We start from the raw sequence: 19548 nt of genomic DNA, 5'->3' as shown, positions 1-19548 counted from the left end.
GTCTGAGTCCTCTGTAGATCACACCTGGTTGCATAGAGGTTGGTGTTTAAAGGTGTTCCTTAGACTAACAAATGACAAGGAAGCCTAAGCACCCTCCTCCATAAAAAGACACCATAAAGTATTAGGAGGACCAGGCTACTACTTCACCCCCACCATGGTTAATGCCCACCATCCTTTGACAGATGACTTTCCACTTGGTTATCTTTTCATCTTAAAACTACTAAAAAGGAAGGAGATGTAAAGAGACTTATTGAGATGCCAAGCCACCTGGCAGGAACTTGATTGACATCTGACCAATTTAAAGTTCCTCTCCCAGCCTTTGGGTGGGAACTCCTGGGTCAGTCATAATCCCCTCCACCTGGGGTGGAGTGCTCAGACAAAGGTGAAGCCTATTCTTCAAGGACCTGCAATCTTCTGAAAAACACTAGCCACCTGTGGAGAAACTGAACTGATTCTGCTGAGAAACTTCTAGACTTTTCCAGCTGCCTATATATATTCTTCATTAAACTTTGAGACCTTGAATAGCAGGTGTTATCTTGGTCTTCATCTCTTTTTTGCTGCCTTCCCTTACATCCCCAGCTTCCCTTCCAGCTAACCCATTTGATGTAATTTTGGGTAGTTACACCCAAGCCTTTACTCGAGGTAACAACTATCTGGATTTTGAGATGTGTTTCATATATGCTTTGAAATGTTGGATCCTATTTTCAGACCCATTCTGTTAGCCTGTGTCTTTTTATTGAGGAATTGAGTCCATTGATATTAAGAGATATCAATGATGCTTTTTTTTAAATTGGATGCCAGAAGTGGTTGTATGTTTGAGTATGAGTATATGACTGTTTTTCTGCATACTTCCCTCTTTGGTTTTTCTGCTGTGAGGTTATGTATTTCCTAGGTTTTCATTGGCATATTTTACCTCCTAGCATTGGTGTTTTCATTTTAGCATCGTCTGTAGCAATGAATTTGTGGATAGATATTATTTAAATTTGTGTTTATCACAGAATATCTTCTTTCTCCATCAATGGTGATTGCAAGTTTTGCTGGGTATAGTGATCTGGGCATCTGTGGTATCTTCAAGTATACAATGTAATTGCCTAGAACTTTCTGGTTTTTAGTGTCTTCCACTTGTGCAATTTGAATAGGTCTACCTGTGTAAGTTACTTGGCCTTTTCTCCTTGAAGCATTTATTATTCTTTCTATGTTCTATATTTTCAGTGTTCTTATTATTGTATATCAAAGTGAGTTTATTTTCTGTTCCAAACTATTTTGTGTTCTATATATTTCTTGTACCTTTATAGGCATTCTTTTTCCTTAGGAGTTAGGAATTTTTTTCTTTTTTGAGTGTGTTTATTGTGGGCCTTCAAGCTAGGATCTTCTCCTTGTTCTATTCCCATTATCTTGATTTTTATTTCTAAGAAATTTGTTCTTTCTCAGTGCCCCATATTTCCTGCATGTTTTTTGTCAGGGACACTGACTCTCCCTGTGGATTTCATGTTAACTAGCACACAGTCAAGTCTTGACAGTTTTTTGTTTGGCTGGTTGAGTGTAGTATTTCCCTCTAATTTGTTTCTGTTTTAAATTCATGCATTTTGTGAACTCACCTTAAATTCACTATTAATCATTTTAGTACCTTCTATCATGTGAGAATGTTCTATATGGGGGCAATTGAATCCTTTTGTTCATCTTTTTATCTGACTTCATGAGTTTCAATTGAATATGTTCAATTTGACTTTTTCTCTAAGAATTATCAGTTATACTTAAAATATTCTGGTAGTTTTCAAACATGTTCAAGACACATTTACAAATACTGCTTATCAGTAATGCTGGCACATTTGGCAACTCTTCTGCTTCCCCTTTTCTATCTGTTGTAGCAGTGTTGGCAAGTGTTTCATACATCTAAAGATATACCCAGGTTGTATTGCATTCACTTTGTGGTTTTGAGCAGATTAGAGCCTACTACAAAGATAAAGAAGATACAACACTCAATTTTACAGTGTTATTCTGCTTCTTTGCTGTTCTTGTCTCTGAGTCAGTTTCATTTTCTGATAACACAATTTTCCTTTTCTGTGAAAGTTTCCTTTAACTGTTACAGAAGGCTGGAACATGAATAAAATTTTACTCGCAACTATTTTTAAATGTGATTATATTCATTTTTCCATCACTTTAAGAGGAGAGAATTTTGCTGATTCAACCTTAAAAGTAAATCATTCTCTTCTCTGAGGAAGGGATATTTTTCACTTAATTCTTCAGAGAATTGTTTTTTATTTGTTTGTTTGTTTGTTTGTTTTTAGATTGAATTATAAGGTTAGATGGAGTTATATGTATATCTAACTTATATAGTCTGTTAAAAATGTATTCTTTGACAGTTACAACAAGCTTTTCTTCACACACATTTCTCTCAGTATCTTAGCTCTCTTCATACTCACAGAACCTCCAGTCTTCCACTATCTCCCTATTCTATATTCATATCTTTTGATTTGTGATTTCATCCATGACCCACTGGATTTATGACCCACAGGGCCTTTAATATGGGCATCAATATGCAGATATCCAAAGAGGCAGAAGGAATTCAAAGTGTTGGTATTTCAGACAACAAAGCCTTCCTCTCCTTTAGAATCTTTTAAATTCTTACATTGCTCATGTGATGGGCTTGACCCCATAAACGTCCTCCCTCGTCTGAAGTTAAACATTTTTATGGGCTCAATCTTGTTCAGTTTCTATACAGGCAAACTTAGTTACCAAAAGCTCCTGAGTGCCATGAAATGTTATACCTAAAAGACAGTATTTCATGGATGTCCTGATTCTGATTAGTGCATTTTCTCCATCCCCACTTTCCCAATTGTTCCCATGATTTGGGAATCGTCTCATCACTCTCCTATTTCAACATGAACCATCAATAGTCATTTCTTTCCTCAAGCACTGGTATTCTTGGCATAGAAAAATTCTCTGATATAATTTGACAATAGTAGGATTCCATGTATATAAATATTCAGGAGGAAATTCAATAATGTATCTTCTCATCCAAACAGAAGTAGTAGGCACACCCATAGGACTTCTGATCTCCCAAGACATTGATCTTAAATAGGTTTGTAGTAACACGCATGAGCCCTTTTTGTAAGGACATCCTCAAATACCATGAGGAAGAAGTTATTTATTCCCAGAACAGTTGTGCCAGTATTTTCCCATTATGTACATCATGTCTGCAAAGTGGGTATTATAGAATGCAAGGTCTACAGTTGGGAAAGGCCTCTGCTGACTTTACTTCCTCAGCAGCTTGTAGTTCAGCTTCTGCCAGAGTAAAATGTGCCAGACAGACAGACAAGCAGAATAGATAACAGGGAGAAAGTTTTCACATTAGTTGTAGCCTCACTGCTGAGTCCTGCAGCAAAGATACGTGGTGTCTTGAGTAGTACGGTCTTGCCATCTGGTTCTTATATGTAACCAAAGGCAATGATCGTAACCTGCATTGTCTTGGGGTCTTGTGGGGCCTTCTTAAACTTCCACAAGTATATTTTATATTCAGTAAACTGTAATACCTCTGTTTAAATTCTTTTTAAGTTGCATTTTTCTTTGTAAGCAGCTTGAAGTTGTAGCTATATATGACTTCTTCATAATCTTTGGGTTTGGTCAACTTACCCTACACTATTCTCTCTGACTCCCATCCACCTTTGCAGCACTCCATCACATGTTCCTATACATTTCTGTACCACAGATGTTCTTCTTTTGCTTCATTCCTTATTTACAAATTTCATATTTTAAAATTGAAAATTTTATTTGGTTTGAATTTTCTTGAGTCATTTATAGTGGCGAAAAATTGTGGTTTTTCTGAAAAACACTTATGCAAAATTTTAAAACACCTCATTCAAATTGTTTTTATTTTTCATAATTTTTTAAATTGTAATTTTAAAAAATTAGAATCTGGCTGCCAGGGTCCTCCTTTCATCAATAAGTGACTGAGAAAAGTTCAGAAATCAAATCTGAATAGTGGTGATAGAGTTGGTGAAAAGCATATAACTATGTTAATGTCTACCTATAGACCTACACGTACTAGCCTTATGATAAATGTTTGATAAATGACACAAAAATCAGCCACAGGAACATACAGTGACTGAAAGAGAAGGCAATTATAGTAACCAGGTTTATTTGCATCCCAGTGAGTTATGCTGCAATTTCTGACAGCTATTTTCTCTTTCAGCTCCATCCATTCTTACAAAAGGGCCAAGGTGGGAGAAACATCAATGAGGAGAATGCTGTGAATCATGAAGTTTCAGCAACCAAGCTTGACATCTTTAACTACCAGTCTCTGCAGAGTGGTACCAAAGCTCAAGTGAAAGTTGGCGAGTTTGTCTTTGAATCTCACAGTGTTCAGCATCTTTCCCTAAACGACAAACTCATAAATTTAGGTGAACTCCACAATCAGGTGAGTATCTTTAAAGTCACCTCTTGTGGGAAAAAAAGGAGAGTGTGTGAGTGAAGGTGGCAGCAGGTCCTTCATAGGAGAAATCTGGCATGCAGATTCTGAGGGGATAGGAAAACCAATAGGACCAAACATATTGAAGGCCCCACTGGACAGGAGCTGCAGGGCTAGTGGGCCTGGCTGTTCACACAGTCCTGAATAGCTGTTATGAATGAAGCTGCTTAGCTCTGAGGGGGTTCTGCAGGCTGATAGGAGCTGGCATGGATCCTTTCCCATGGTGGCTGGAAATGCTGAGGCATGCTCCTTTATTTAATGTGGCCAGTTTAATAAAAGAGACAGTTCATAGTTTTATGTTTTATTATTAAAAGAATAAAATGAGAAAAGGAGAAAGAGAAGATAGAGAGATAAGGGATGGCCATGACCATGTGAAAGAGAATAAGAGAGATAGAGTCAAGAGTAAATGAAAGAGCGGGGGAGGCGGGGGGGGAGAGAGAGAGAGAGAGAGAGAGAGAGAGAGAGAGAGAGAGAGAGAGTCAGAGAGACAGAGAATGAAGCAGGATAAAAGGAGCCAGGAGGGGCTGGAAGTATCCATTTAGAGTAAGCTGGGTTATCTGGCTGGTTACTTGGTAACCAAGGGGCGGGGCAATCCTGGCTGTAGCCAGGTGCCTGTGGAGGCAGATTCCAGCCAGAACGCTAGTGTGTGGGGCATGCCATATGATACTGATGGCCATAGGAATATGGAGTTGAGTCTCCAGAGTGGCCTTGCCCAGCCAAGCTACACACACCACTGTGTGCTGTGTTCAGAGTGGAATTCCTCAGAGAACAGGGTTAAGGGAATGCAGAATGCCATCAGGCTGAGAGTGCCTTTATTTTGTCCTTTCTAATGCTGAATACCAGAACTTTCTGCCTACGAATCACTATAAGAATTACTTATTCATTTTGGATTAATTCTTCAGATTGTTTCATTCTTGAAATGATCAGATAAACCCATGGCTTACCTAGAAAGAAAAAAGAAAAAAAGGAAAAAGAAACAACATCTTGGACAGCTATTTCGATGGATCATAGCGGTCAAGGATTTAGTGGAAGTAACTGCCTTCGGAAAATAAATAAAATAAAGACATATGGATAACACCAGTCTCTCCAAATAAGGATTTCTAAATATAATTTTGATTTTTATGAAGTTAATTGTCATCTCTGAGGCTTACTGCCTCCATCTGCTATCCTAATTCTATTTAAGGATGCTTCTAGACTCCTATAGTCTATTCTAGTTCTAGAATGTTTACAGTCTTTGAGACTTAATGTTGAAGAAGTTCCCCATCTTTACCTCTTTCTGAGTTCTGGCTGGCTGGTTCAACTCAGGTATTTTGGCTCAATGTCTTCTTCAAGCTGACTGTTTCAATCTGACTTCTCTCAGTTTCTGACTGAATTTGTTCTGCTTTGCTTCATACTAAGTTTGCCAATATATTCTGATCATTTGGATCCTTTTCAAGTTCTCCTGGTTCTGTCATTGCCTGTGTCTAGCTTGTACTCTTTACTACCTGTCTGTGTACAAGTTGCTCAAGTAAAACTCATTGCCCCTCCCCCAACCCTCATGCACTATTCCTTCATGTATCTAATAAGCAATCTAGGAAATGCTATGACAAGTGGGTAAAATTTCTAGAGATAACCCACAGGTTTCAGTGGTTGTAATTGGTGCACTCTGAAAGGCAAAGACTCCAGAGTATTTGACTTAGAATTTGCTCCTCTTTCCTCACAGTATTATATAGCTCAGTGATTTTCTATGTATTTACACATTCTATTGGGTACATTTCCTTCAGAATCAATATCAAGATGTACTTTTATGTAATAAAGCTGTTTTGATGAATTGATGATTTTCTAATTGCTGATCATGATTTTAAAGAGCTCCTAAATTGATACAAGTATTCTCAAGGGTCCTATAAAATAAAAGTTGCAAATAGAGCAATGAATACCTTCATGTTTCATGGACTAATTGTGCTAGGAAAAAAACAGGACTAGAAAAATTAATGATCAATGAGAAAAAAAATTTATTCAATGATAGATCCAAGAAATATCCCACAGGTGTTCACTTTGGAAAAGCAAGGCCATATGAAACTGCTCTTTGAACTTATACTGAACTGATACAATGAAACACTGCTTTGAATTTATAATATCCTTTCTGCTGTAATTCCCTTTTTTAAACATTTTATGTTTGAGGTATTTTTACATAGGTTTTTGTAACTAAAAAGGTAAAAAAAAAAGTGAAAGCAAAAATAAAGGCTTGGAGTAGCCTCTTTCTGCTTCTCCCAATGTGTGTTTGTCTGTCTGAACCCCTTACTTTGACTTTCTTCTTTTCTTTTCTTTTCTTTTCTTTTCTTTTCTTTTCTTTTCTTTTCTTTTCTTTTCTTTTCTTTATTCTTTTCTTTTCTTTCCTTCCTTCCTTTATTCCTTCTTCTTTTTTCTTTCATTTTCCTTCACTCCTTTTCTTTCCTTTTCCTTCCTTTTTTGTTTCCTTCCTATCTTACTTCTTTCCTTCCTTCCTTCCTTTCATCTCTCCCTCCCCCTCCCTCACTTCTCTCTCTTCTCTCTCTCTCTCTTCTCTCTCCCTCCCCCACCCTCACTTCTCTTTCTCTCTCTCTCTTCTCTTTGTTACTTCTTTCTTTATGGATAGGGGAGAGTTATCCAAATTTGAGCCTCTTGCCTGCCTAGCAACAGGTCCCTGAGTCAATGTCTAATGAGCCCAAGTAACTAAGTTTCTTTTCTTAATCACCTCCTGCAGCAGGAGTCAAGTGCAAGAAGTCATCAGCTTTTGGCCTTGGATAAGCAAAACCAAGTTAATTGCCAAAAGCCGTCAGCATCTACCACCAGAATAGAGAGAAATAAATAGCCAGAAGCCATCAGTTTCTGGGCCTCCAAACAGTAAGAGAGTTTTAATGGCCAGAGGTTTTCATCCTTTGTCCTTCATCTGTTACTGTGTCCCACCATAGTTCCTGATTGTAGAAGCTAGCACCCTGGCAAATTTCTTCTCCCTCCTGTCTATTCTAATGAGAGTTGGGTGTTTCCTATCTCTGACTCAATTCTGTCAAATCTTTCTCTGATTTGTAACTTTGCCTGCCCCTCAATTAAAAGTTGCTTGCAATCATGGGTGCTTTACTCTACAAACTAACATTACCTACTTTAGTTGGGATTAAGGATATATTATATGATTGAGCCATACCACAACTAGAAATAGATTTTTCAGTAAATTACACAATCTCAGGGTTCACAGTGTGATTAAATATCCTGTGACAGATATTTCTGGATTTGAATGTAAAACTATATGCATACTCATATCCTTATTGTTGGAAGTGGTCATCATGAACATCTCTGTGATTTGATAAAAAGAGGTGATATGGAGTAATGTGGAACAATATGGTCTTCAAGAGACCTGATAAGTTTTATCTAATGCGAAACACTGGTTACATCAACCACCCCAAGGCAGGTCTCATATCCAGGAGTAGTTGGGAAGCACAAGAAGGAAATCCACAATACATACATACTTTTATTTGGTTACAGTTTTGTTTTTATTTCTTTTTCTTTTTGTGCTGTTGTATTTTATTTTCAAGGTTTTGATGCTTAGTTGAGTTTTGGGGACTTCAGTCTGTTTTCTTGAGAAAGAACTCAAATTTGGGCAGGTTGACTGAGGGAGGGGACCTGGACAGATATGGGAGAAGGGAAGGACATGATCAAAATATATGAAATAAATAAATGTAAATAAATGAAAGCAAGAATATCAATCAAACAATGAAATAAAATAAAGCAAGAGTTCAAAAAGAGAATTAGGGAAATGGAAAAAAGGGCACTTTGACTTCACAGTCTCTAAAAGCATGGTACTTCTTTGTTGTTACAGTACAGAGATGTCCTGCTGAATTTTGCCATCTGGATGATAATCCTGAATGTCATGAGCTGACTGCCTTTGCTCCTTTCATGTCTTCTATACAGGCTGCTTTTTCTGTTTGCCGCCAAAGTTGTCTACTTGGATTTAGCAAAACACAAGTCGATTGGAATACATTCTGTTGTTATGATTGTGTCCCATGTCCAGCTGGAGAGATTACAAATGAAACAGGTATTTATAAAATGGTTCTGAATTTGGAAATTTCTAGAAATGGTTCTGAATATGGAAATGATGCACCACTAGGTAGGCGTGAAACAGAACCAGTGAAGACCAGGTTATATTTATGTAACTGATTCTCAATACTTTAAAACAAGTTAATGCTGGCCAGATGGTGGTGGCGGTGGCACACGCCTGTAATCCCAGCACTCTGGGAGGCAGAGGCAGGTGGATTTCTAAGTTCAAGGCCAGCCTGGTCTACAGAGTGAGTTCCAAGACAGCCAGGGCTATACAGAGAAACCCTGTCTCAAAAAAACCAAATCCAAAACAAGTTAATGCTGGGTGGAGGTGGCAAAGTTCTTAATGCCAACTCTCAGTAAGTGGTTCTCTGAGTTCAAGGCAATCCTGATCCACAAAGTGAGTTACAAGATAGCCTGGGCTGAAAAGAAAAACCCCATCTTGAAAAATAAAACAAAAAACAAACAAAAACATTGATTTCAACATTCATTTTTGTTACTGATATTTATCTGTTTGTTTTATTTGCTATGCTGTGTGTATTGATCTCAAACTCCTGGGTTCCAGCAATCCTCCAGGCTGAGCCTTCTGGGTGACTATGACCACAGGAGTGTTCTCCTGTAAATGGTCCAGCTTTGTCCTCTGCACATGTGCTTTGAGTTTAAGATTCTTTTCTCTGATTCCCTGGTTTTCACTACTGGTTCTATTACAACTATTGCAGTATTATTGAGTAAGGTTAGCACTCTCTGTATACTGTAAACAGTGAGTGTGCCATCTATACCCTAAACTATGAGATGCATTATAGAGCATGACCTAATGTCATGCACAATTAATATTAATATACGCAATGTTTTTACATGGACATTAGCCATGTAAATTGCCAAATAAATTGCTAAGATCATAAAACTTAGAGACAGCTGAGAGAAAATACAGACTTGTCAAGTGAGAGCAACTGCTGAAAAGAATGTATCAGAGTGACATTGATGGCAGATATAGCAGTGCTTTCCTGGAACCCTGGGATACTGGGACACTGGGACCCAGGGACCACTTCCTATGGTGAACTGTAGAAACTCCATAAGTATTTGCTTATTATTAAATAAGTATTTCCTATACGATTTAAGTGTTTCTTTGGAAATACTTTGATTCTTGTGGGAGCTCTCATTATGTATTCCTTGATATGGTAAGCAAGTATGAGGCCACAGAATAACCAAATACTGGGTGATCCCAGGGGATGAGTGATGTATGGGGATGTGAGTGATGTGTGGGCTGTGAGTGAAGTACAGGGCTGCGAGTGATGGGCAGGGATGTGAGTGATGTGTGGGCTGTGAATGATGTGCAGGGCTGTGAGTGATGTGTAGGGCTATGAGTGCTGTTTGGGGTGGTGAGTGATATACATGGCTATGAGTGATGTGTGGAGCTGTGAGCAATGTGCAGGTCTATGAGTTATGTGTGTTTTTGTGAGTGTGTGTTTTTGACTATATCTGTGTGTCTCTGTGTGTTTGTGTGTATGTATGAGTGTGTGACTCTGTGTCTCTGTGGTTGTGTGTATGCATAATAACAGGAAAAGCATATTAATAGCAGAGACCTTTCCTCTTATGTAATTCCTTCAGCCTTGCCTAGAAGGTTAAATCCATGTGACTTTACAGTCCAGAGAGAAACTCCCTCAAAGGTCACCTGCTAGTTGTTACTTTCTCCTAGATGTCTCCGGGCACCTTCCATAATAACAACCAATAGCACTCAGGGATTAGAGTGCCACGATAGAGAAGGTAGAAAGGTCATAAGAGCCGCAGAGAGGAGATCTGTAGCAAAGCATTATTTGTCAAAAATGACAATGTCCAGGAACACAAACTCACAGAAGCATGTACCAGTTCAAGCCATATCAAGCCTGACAAAATACCACCATGGCTGGGGGACAGGATCATAAGCTCTCACTTTTAGCTAGAAGCTATTGGCAATTGATGGGTTCTGGAGAGAAAGCATGATGTCTGTTTGTTTGTTTGTTTCATATATATAGTCCTGCCCATGTTATGGTTGATGCCCTTATCTTGATATGCATACAGATAGCATGAAGTTAACTCAGTGGGAAAAACAAAACAAAACAAAACAGAAATAAAGATGGGTGAAAAACTTCTTGGAGGGACAGAGAGAAAAAATTGCAGGGGGAAGAAATTGGTGGTTGACTTGATTAAAATACATAATGTGCATATAAGATGTTCTCAAGTAAAATAATATTTAATAAACAAATAGAACAAAAAGAAAAATAGCAAAATCTTCAAAGTCAACTTTCTCTTTCTTTTATAAGTAATCAAATATAATTTTCATATTGTCTGATTTCCACTCAACATCATTTCCAGATTTCTCAATCTCTCATATTGTTCAAGTATACTCACTTTCTGAATATATTATGAGTACAGTGTATGTGTATTTTTCTCTCAGAAGAAAAATAACATATTCATTTATTGTTTTTCAATATCATGGTTCAGTGAATATGTCCACTGACATTTTCTTGAGAAGCCACCAATTTCTTGGTGTAAGACACAGTTCTCTCAAGAATATCTGGAGATTTATGGGTTGAATGTAACAAAACAATCTGCCTCATTTTCAGATATGGTTCAATGCTTCAAGTGTCCTCAAGATCAGTATCCAAATAAGCAGAGGAATCAATGTCTCCCTAAAGTGATGACATTTTTATCCCATGAAGATACTCTGGGAGCTGTTTTGTTCTCAATGGCCATTAGTTTATCTACCTTTTCAGCAATGATTTTAGGATTATTTATCCACTATCGGGACACACCCATTGTCAGAGCAAATAACAGAAATCTCAGTTATGTCCTCCTTGTTTCTTTAATGCTCTGTTTCTTTTGCTCATTGATATTCATTGGCCAACCTAGAACAGTCACCTGTGTCTTGAGAAAAATGATTTTTGGGGTTGTACTTTCTGTTGCTGTTTCTGCTGTCTTGGCAAAGACCTTCATTGTCGTTGTGGCCTTCAAAGCCATCAAACCAGGAAGCACCTTCCAAATGTGGATGGCGACCCGACTCTCAAAAGCTATAGTCTGCTGTGGTTCCATCATCCAAGTGTGCATCTGTGCAGTCTGGCTGGGAACATATCCTCCCTTCCCTGATGTTGACATGCAGTCAGAGTATGGGCAAATCATCCTCTTGTGTAATGAGGGTTCCACCCTTGCTTTCTATTGTGTTCTGGGGTACTTGGGCTTTCTGGCCAGTCTCAGCTTGCTTATTGCTTTTCTAGCTAGAAGGCTACCTGACACCTTCAATGAGGCAAAAACAATCACCTTCAGCATGCTGGTTTTCTGTAGTGTGTGGATTTCTTTTATACCTACTTACCTGAGTTCCACAGGCAAAACCATGGTAGCTGTGGAAATTTTTTCAATTCTGGCCTCCAGTGCTGGTTTACTGGGATGTATGTTTCTTCCCAAATGCTATATGATCCTACTGAGGTCACATGGCCATTCCAGAAAAAGGTTCTTTAAATGACTTCTTTAAAACAACAGAATTTATTGTGATTTGTGTCAAATGAATCATGTCAGTATATTCAAAAAAATATGTGTTATGAAGAGTGGTATGAAGTCAATGCATTTCACCAAAGAATGGCATCTGCAATTTAATCACCTGTCCCTGCACTCCTTGGAGCCAACTAGACACAATGAACCCATCAATCAAAGGTCAGATAGTTGACTACTCAAGGTGAATTTAGGTGTGTCTACTGGATGTTTCATTAAATCACAGTTTTTTTTTTTCATTTATAAACAACGTAACAGGACTGGGAAAGATTAAGTGTAAGAATGAGAGCACATCATTTGTGTGGAAACAAAAGTAACAGATGTTGTAAAATGTGATTCTTCTCTGTTAGTCATATGCAGGCTGACTCTTTATATTCAAGACAAATAAATTCCAATGTAATCATGAGTTCCGCTAAAGAAATTTCTTGGTTGCTTTTTCTCTGTTCTGAAAGGCCTGACAAAGAAGACAATTTATCATGTAAGTTTCACAGTCTTGGGATGTTTTGTGCTATTCTCTATGCTCCAACATGAATGCAAGAAACAACATGGATACAAGATTAAGAAGAGTCACAGGGAAACACAGATAGCTTTACCCTCACCCTATATAACAGATCAGTGAATAGAATCTCCTGAGAGAGCAAACAGCCTCCATTTGAAGTTCGTTTCTCTACTAGAGTCAGGAGTTTCACATTGTCTTCACAGAGTGAAAGCTGATAACATTTACAACATTTGGAATCTACTCTCAAGGAGATACTCTATCTGATGGTAAATGTGGGCATGGAGAAGAGGTATAAGGCCAGGGAATCAACAGGACATGGGGAATCATAGAATTTTATATCCTAGACCATGTAGCTTTCAGGTATTTTCTTTTATCTATCTAAGGACTTGTTTTAAACATTATTGCCAGATCAAGCCCTGGTCTAACTGAAGTTGGACCTTTTAACATTGGGAGGAATTATTGCTCAACCATGGTTAAAAACCTGCACTGCAAAGGCTACTTGGCCAAAGTGGTGTTCGTTGTATTTTGGAACAAGGCTTATTTATGTCTTCCTTTGTTTTTAAATCATGAGTGTGTTTGCGCACTGTAATGTTTGATACAATACCATCTTAAGATCAAAACACATTTAGGGTATTTCAAGTCTAACTTGTCTCTCAGTTATTGCTTATCTTTCACTTACACAAATTTATGTTATATTATACAGTGTTGCTTTTACTTGGCCAGAAAAACAGCAGAGAAGATCCCATAGGAATCTGCTTTGATAGAGGCATAGTAAAGTTTGTTCCAAAGATATTATTTGATGGACATAGAAATACTTATGTTCAAAGTACACTCATGGGGTTTTAGTCCCTTATAAAGGATGACACCCCACTCTGAAAATCTGCCCAGCCAGGTGGACTACATTAGTATAAAGAAATCCCTGTTTCTCAGAGCCAGTTTCTCTCTTGAAGCCATGTACCACAGTGTTGAAAGCCAAGCACAGCACCGGGGCAGTTCCAAGTGGATGGCAGGAAGTTCACATCCTGGTTGGAGTTATCTGATAACTTTTAATTTTATGACATAAAAATAGTTTTCTTTATTCATCCCATCTAGGATTTTCTGGGCTTCCTCATCTCAAATGGTGTTCTTTTTTCATGGCTGTTCGCTGGCTTCATTATTCAACATTTTCTTTTCCTTTCTCTCTATCTGCTACCTCACAGGATGTAACAATAAATAGTATTATTCAACGTGTAATGTCTCTTAAATTATACTCTATATTTTATTTGACTGAAAGAAATTTGGATGGCTGAGAAGCACCTTAAGAAATGTTCAACATCATTAGTCATTAGGGAAATGCAAATCAAAACAACCCTGAGATTTCACCTCACACCTGTCAGAATGGCTCAGGAGACAGCAGTTGTTGGTGAGGATGTGGAGAAAGATGAACACTCTTCCTCTGCTGGTGTGATTGCAAGATCATAAAACTACTCTTGAAATCAGTCTAGCTGTTCCTCAGAAAACTGGGCATGACACTTCCAGAGGACCCTACTATACCACTCCTGGGCATATACCCAGAGGATTCCCTGGCATGCAATAAGGACACATGCTCCACTATGTTCATAGCAGCCTTATTTATAATAGCGAGAAGCATTAAAGAACCCAGATGTCCCTCAATGGAGGAATGGATACAAAAAATATGGTATATTTACACAATGGAATACTACTCAGCAATTAAAAACAATGAATTCATGAAATTTTTAGGCAAATGGTTGGAACTGGAAAATATCCTAAGTGAGGTAACCCAATCACAAATGAATACACATGGAATGCAATCACTGATAAGTGAATATTAATTAGCCCCGAAGCTCTGAATACTCAAGACACAATTAGCATTTCAAATGACACCCATGAAGAAGTAAGGAGGGGGCCCTGATCCTGGAAAAGCTTGATCCATCATTGTAGGGGAGTACCAGGACAGAGAAATGGGAGGGGTGATTAGAGAATGGGTAGAGATAAGAGGACTTATGGGACATATGGGAAGGGGTAAACTGGAAAGGGGAAAGTATTTGGAATGTAAGCAAAGAATATAGGGAACAAAGGGATGCCAATCCATCCCTTCTGATTTTACACCATGTTCATATAAGAACATACTCCATGTTGAACACATTTTACCTTCTCCTCCCATCTGTCCTTTAGTTTTCCTGGCCAGATTTGATTCTGCTTTTACCATTTCAGTCTTACAATTTCCAAAATATTATTTTGTATACAATACCAATTCCTATATTTTAATAATACTTTTATTTTAATGTTGCTAGTTCTGTTGTTGTGAAGGATGTCACTGGAGTTTGTATTGGGTTACACTGAAGCTGTAGATTACTTTTACTACAATAATATTTTTTTACAATAGTGTTTGCTCCAATACTTGAGTATAAGAGGTCTTTCCATATTATGATGCCTTCTTTCATTTCACTTTTTTTTCAATGTTTTACAGTACTTATTATTGAAGCCTTTCATTTTCTTGATTAGGTTCAGTCCAAGAAATGTGTTTTTAGGAATATATTTTTAAGGAATGTTTTCCTGATTTAATTTTTAGTATATTTGTTATTGGTTATAAGTGATATCAATTTTCATAATATTATGTTTTTATCTTGATACTTTGCTAAACTTTTTAGAAAATCTAAATGGGGTGGAGTTTTAGGATCCGGCATTTAGAGAAGCATGCCAGCTGCAAGTAAGGACATGCTGGCTTCTACTTACTTGTCTGTATTCTTTCTATTGCTTTCTCTTGTCTTGTTCATAAAGTTCTATATGCATTGGGAGTAGGGAAGACAGACACCCTTTTTTATTCCTGATTTTATGAGAATTGCCTGAAGTTCCTACAATTAAGTATGATGTATAAATGATTAACTTTGAATTTATTATTCTTAGCCTTTACTTTGTTGATAAAATTTCCTTCTCTTTTGAGTATCTTCATAGGTTTTACCTTGAAGGAGTGTTGGATTTTATCAAAACTATTATTGATCTAATTATTTGATTGTGGGATTTTTGTGTTTGTGTTCATTTACTCTCCTTCCTGGGGATCTGACACCTTCTTCTTGCCTCTGTGGGAAATGGACACAGGATAGGCAAGACACACACACACACACACACACACACACACACATACACAAGCATGCATGTGCACATGCACACATGTATGCAAAGGCACAGGCACAAGCACATGCACAAACACATGCACACAGACACATACACATACATACACACACACACACACACAAACACACACAAGCACACACACACTACAAATGAATTAAGATCAACAAGAAAAAGTATCATGGTGCTGTATATGTTTTACCGCAGCAGTTCGGAAGTAGATATACATGATCTTTATGAATTTGTGTACAGTCTAGTCTACATAGTGAGTGTGTTCGAGGACAGACAAAGCTGCACATGAGACAATGTTCAATATTTGGGAATCACCCACATTTTCTCATAGGTTTTTCTCAGTTTATTCCCTGCTACATAGCAAACAATGCCAGTGTGGAGATTGCTTGCTTTAAAGCTCATCAGCGTAGTTTTTAAAAGGAGAAAAATCATTTTTCAAACAATTTTTTGCCATAATGAATATCTTTGGCTAGATTGGAACTCACTATGTAGACCAAGCTGGTTTTAAACTCACAGATACCTTCCTGCCTCTGCCTGCCAGACCTGGGACTGAAGATATTTATTGTGAAAAAAGAAAATGCCTAGAAGCTTTAAATAATATTTTAAATATCTAATAAAAAAGTATATAATGAAAATATCATAAGAAAAATACCTAGAAGCCTAGTAATTGCAAAAGGAGATACAGAATTATATCTGTTGTTAAATTATATAAAAATTCATCTGAAAAATCCAACATAAACTGTGATAAGACAATCAATAATGGGATACAAATTCTCAAAGAAGTCAAATATCTATTTCCACATGATATGATAGTATAAAATGGGGTCTCCAAATATCCTCTGAGAGTTCAGAGATAGCTGTTAAACACCTACAGCCAATTGGCTGGAAGTACAGTTAACTCTAAGAAGCACCTGGGCTTTTGATTTTTTCTTTTATACAAATGATAAATTGATTGAGGTCTTCAAATATTTTCTGAAAGAACAGATAAACAGTTCCAGTAAAGTAGCTGGAACCAAAGTTAACTCTAAGAAATAGCTGGTCTGTTTTTACACTATTGATAAATTGGTTGAGAAAGAAATTTGAAAAACAAAGCAATATGTAACAGCCAAAATAACATAATATATTTTCTGTAACTCTATTCAAGCAAGTGAAAGATATGTATGACAAGAACTTCCAATCCCTTTAGAAAATACAAGAGAAGTCATCTGAAGACAGAAAGATCTCTTGTGCACCTTGATAGGTAAGATAACATAGTGGAAATGACCAGCTTACCAAAGTATTCTAATGATTTAGTACAACTCCATTAAAATTACAGTACATTTTTTATAGACCATTAAGGATGAATTCTTAAGTACTTATGCAAAAACAGTAAAAAGAAAGAGAGAAAGAAAGAAAAAAAAAACCAAACTCAGGAAATCTGAAGCAATCCTGAACAAGAAAAGAATTTCAGGAGAAATTACAAACCATCCTCTCAAGTTGTCACTATAGAACAATAGTGGCAAAAACTGTATGATATTGGTATAGGAAACCACACCTTAATCAATAGAATTGGATCAAAGTTCAAGAAATAAACCCACACATATATGGACATGTGAGTTTTGATAAAACATCAAAACCATACAATGGGAAAAATGCATCTTCAACAAATGATACAGCTCTAACTTGATGTTTCCATGTTGAGGAATGAAAATAGATTCAGGTTTATCACCCTTCACAAAACTCAAGTCCAAGTGAATGAAGGGTCCCCAAATAAAACTGGATATATCAAATCACATAGAAGAAGAGACATACGCTTAAAGCACTAATACAGGAGACAATTTTCTGAGTAGAACACTAATGGCTGCAGCTCTAAGATCATCAATTTACTATTATAAAGAAGCCTGCTATGAACATAGTAGAACATGTGTCCTTACCACATGTTGGAGCATCTTCTGGGTGCATGCCCAGGAGTGGTAGAGCTGAATCTTCTGGTAGTACTATGTCCAATTTTCTGGGAACATCAAAACTGACTTCAAGAGCAGTTTTCCAAGCTTGCAATCCCACCAGAAGTGGCAGAGTGTTCCTCTTTGTCCACATCCTCACCAGCACTGCTTTCATCTGAGTTTTATTATCTTAGTTATTCTGACTGGTGAGAGGTAGAATCTCAGGGTAGTTTTGATTTGCATTTCCCATATGACAAATGATGTTAAACATGCCATTAGGTGCTTCTCAGCCATTCTTTATGTCTCAGTTGAGAATTCTTTGTTAACCTCCTTACCCCATTTTTTATAAGGTTATGTGGTTCTCTGGAGTCTAACTTCTTGGATTCTTTATATATATTCGATATTAGGCCTCTATTGGAGGTGGCATTGGTAAAGATCTTTTCCCAATTTGTTGGTTGCTGTTTTGCCCTATTGACAATGTCATTTGCCTTGTAGAAACTTTGTAAATTTTTGAGGCCCTACCTTGATTTTAGAGCATAAGCGATTGGTATTCTGTTCAGGAAATTTTTCCCTGTGCCCATGTGTTTGAAGTTCTTTGCCACTTTCTATATTTATAGCAGCATACTTTATAATAGCCAGAAGCTGGCAAGAATCCAGATGTCCTTCAACAGAGAAATGGATACAGAAAATATCGTACATTTACACAATGGAATATACTCAGCTATTAAAAACAATGAATTCACAATGGAATACTACTTGGCTGTTAAAAACAATGAATTCATGAAATTTTTAGGCAAATGGATGGAACTACAAAATATCATCCTGAGTGAGGTAACCCAATCACAAAAGAACACACATGTATCCACTCTCTGATAAGTGGACATTAGCCGAGAAGATCTGAATTCCCAAGAAACCATTCACAGATCAAACGAAGCTCAAGGAGAAGGAAGACCAAAGTATGGATACTTTGCTCTTCATTCTTAGAAGGATGAAGAAAATATCCATGGGAGGTAAAGTGTGAAGCAGAGACAGAAGGAAAGACCATCTGAAGACTGCCCCACCAGGGAATCAATCCCATATACAGTCTCAAACCCAGACTCTATATTGGATGTCAACAAGTCTTGGTGTGGTGCCCAGAGCCTGAAATAGGTGTCTCCTGAGAGGCTTTGCCAGTACCTGACAAATACACAGGTGGATTCTCTCAGCCAACCATTGGATTAAGGATGATGTTCCCAGTGTAGGAGCTAGAGAAAGGCCACAGAATTTGAAGGAGCTTGCACCCCCATAGGGGGAACAACAATATGAACCAACCAGTGCCTGCTCAGCTCCCAGGGAACTATACCACCACTCAAAGAGTACACATGAAGTGACCCATGGCTCTAGCTGCATATGTAGCAGAGAATCCCTTGTTGGTAATCAGTGGGAGGAGAAGCTGTTGGTCCTATAAAGGTTTGATGCCCCAGTGTAAGGGAATTCCAGGATAGGTTAGTAAGAGTGGGTGGATTAGTGAGAAGGGGGAGGAGAGATGAGATAAGGTGTTTTCAGAGGGTTAACCAGGAAAGGGGATAACATTTGCAATGTAAATAAGAAAAATATCTAATAAAAGTCACAAATCGATAAATGGGTTCCCTTGAAACTGCAAATCTTCTGTAAGGCTAAAGACACTGTTAATAAAACAAAAGACCAGTCTACAGACTGGTAAAGGGTCTTCACCAAACCTTCACCTGTCAGAGAGCCCATGTCCAAAATTTTCAAAGAACTCAAGAAATTTGATACCAATAACCCAAATAACCAAATATAAAAAAATGGGGCAGAGAGCTAAACAGAGACCTCTCCACAGAGTTATCTCAAATGGTCTAGAGGCACTTAAAGCAATGCTCAAATTCCTTAATTATCCTGGAAATGTAAATTAAAACCAACTTTAGGGTTTAAAATTACACCCA

At 37.6% G+C, this 19548-nt stretch overlaps 1 protein-coding gene across 1 annotated transcript in view; it reads left to right on the top strand.

The window, feature by feature from the left end:
* Positions 1 to 12014, top strand: part of LOC127677648 (vomeronasal type-2 receptor 26-like) — a 31734-nt gene extending 19720 nt beyond the window's left edge. Inside the window, exons 4-6 of the mRNA XM_052172682.1 lie at positions 4193 to 4417; positions 8393 to 8516; positions 11122 to 12014. Coding sequence (XP_052028642.1) covers positions 4193 to 4417; positions 8393 to 8516; positions 11122 to 12014 — 1242 coding nt within the window. The remainder of the gene's footprint in view (positions 1 to 4192; positions 4418 to 8392; positions 8517 to 11121) is intronic.
* Positions 12015 to 19548: the final 7534 nt, after the last annotated feature.

This window comes from Apodemus sylvaticus, chromosome 2, assembly GCF_947179515.1.
Source record: "Apodemus sylvaticus chromosome 2, mApoSyl1.1, whole genome shotgun sequence".
NCBI classification, from domain to species: Eukaryota; Metazoa; Chordata; class Mammalia; order Rodentia; family Muridae; genus Apodemus; species Apodemus sylvaticus.
This window is presented reverse-complemented; position numbering and strand designations above follow the sequence as displayed.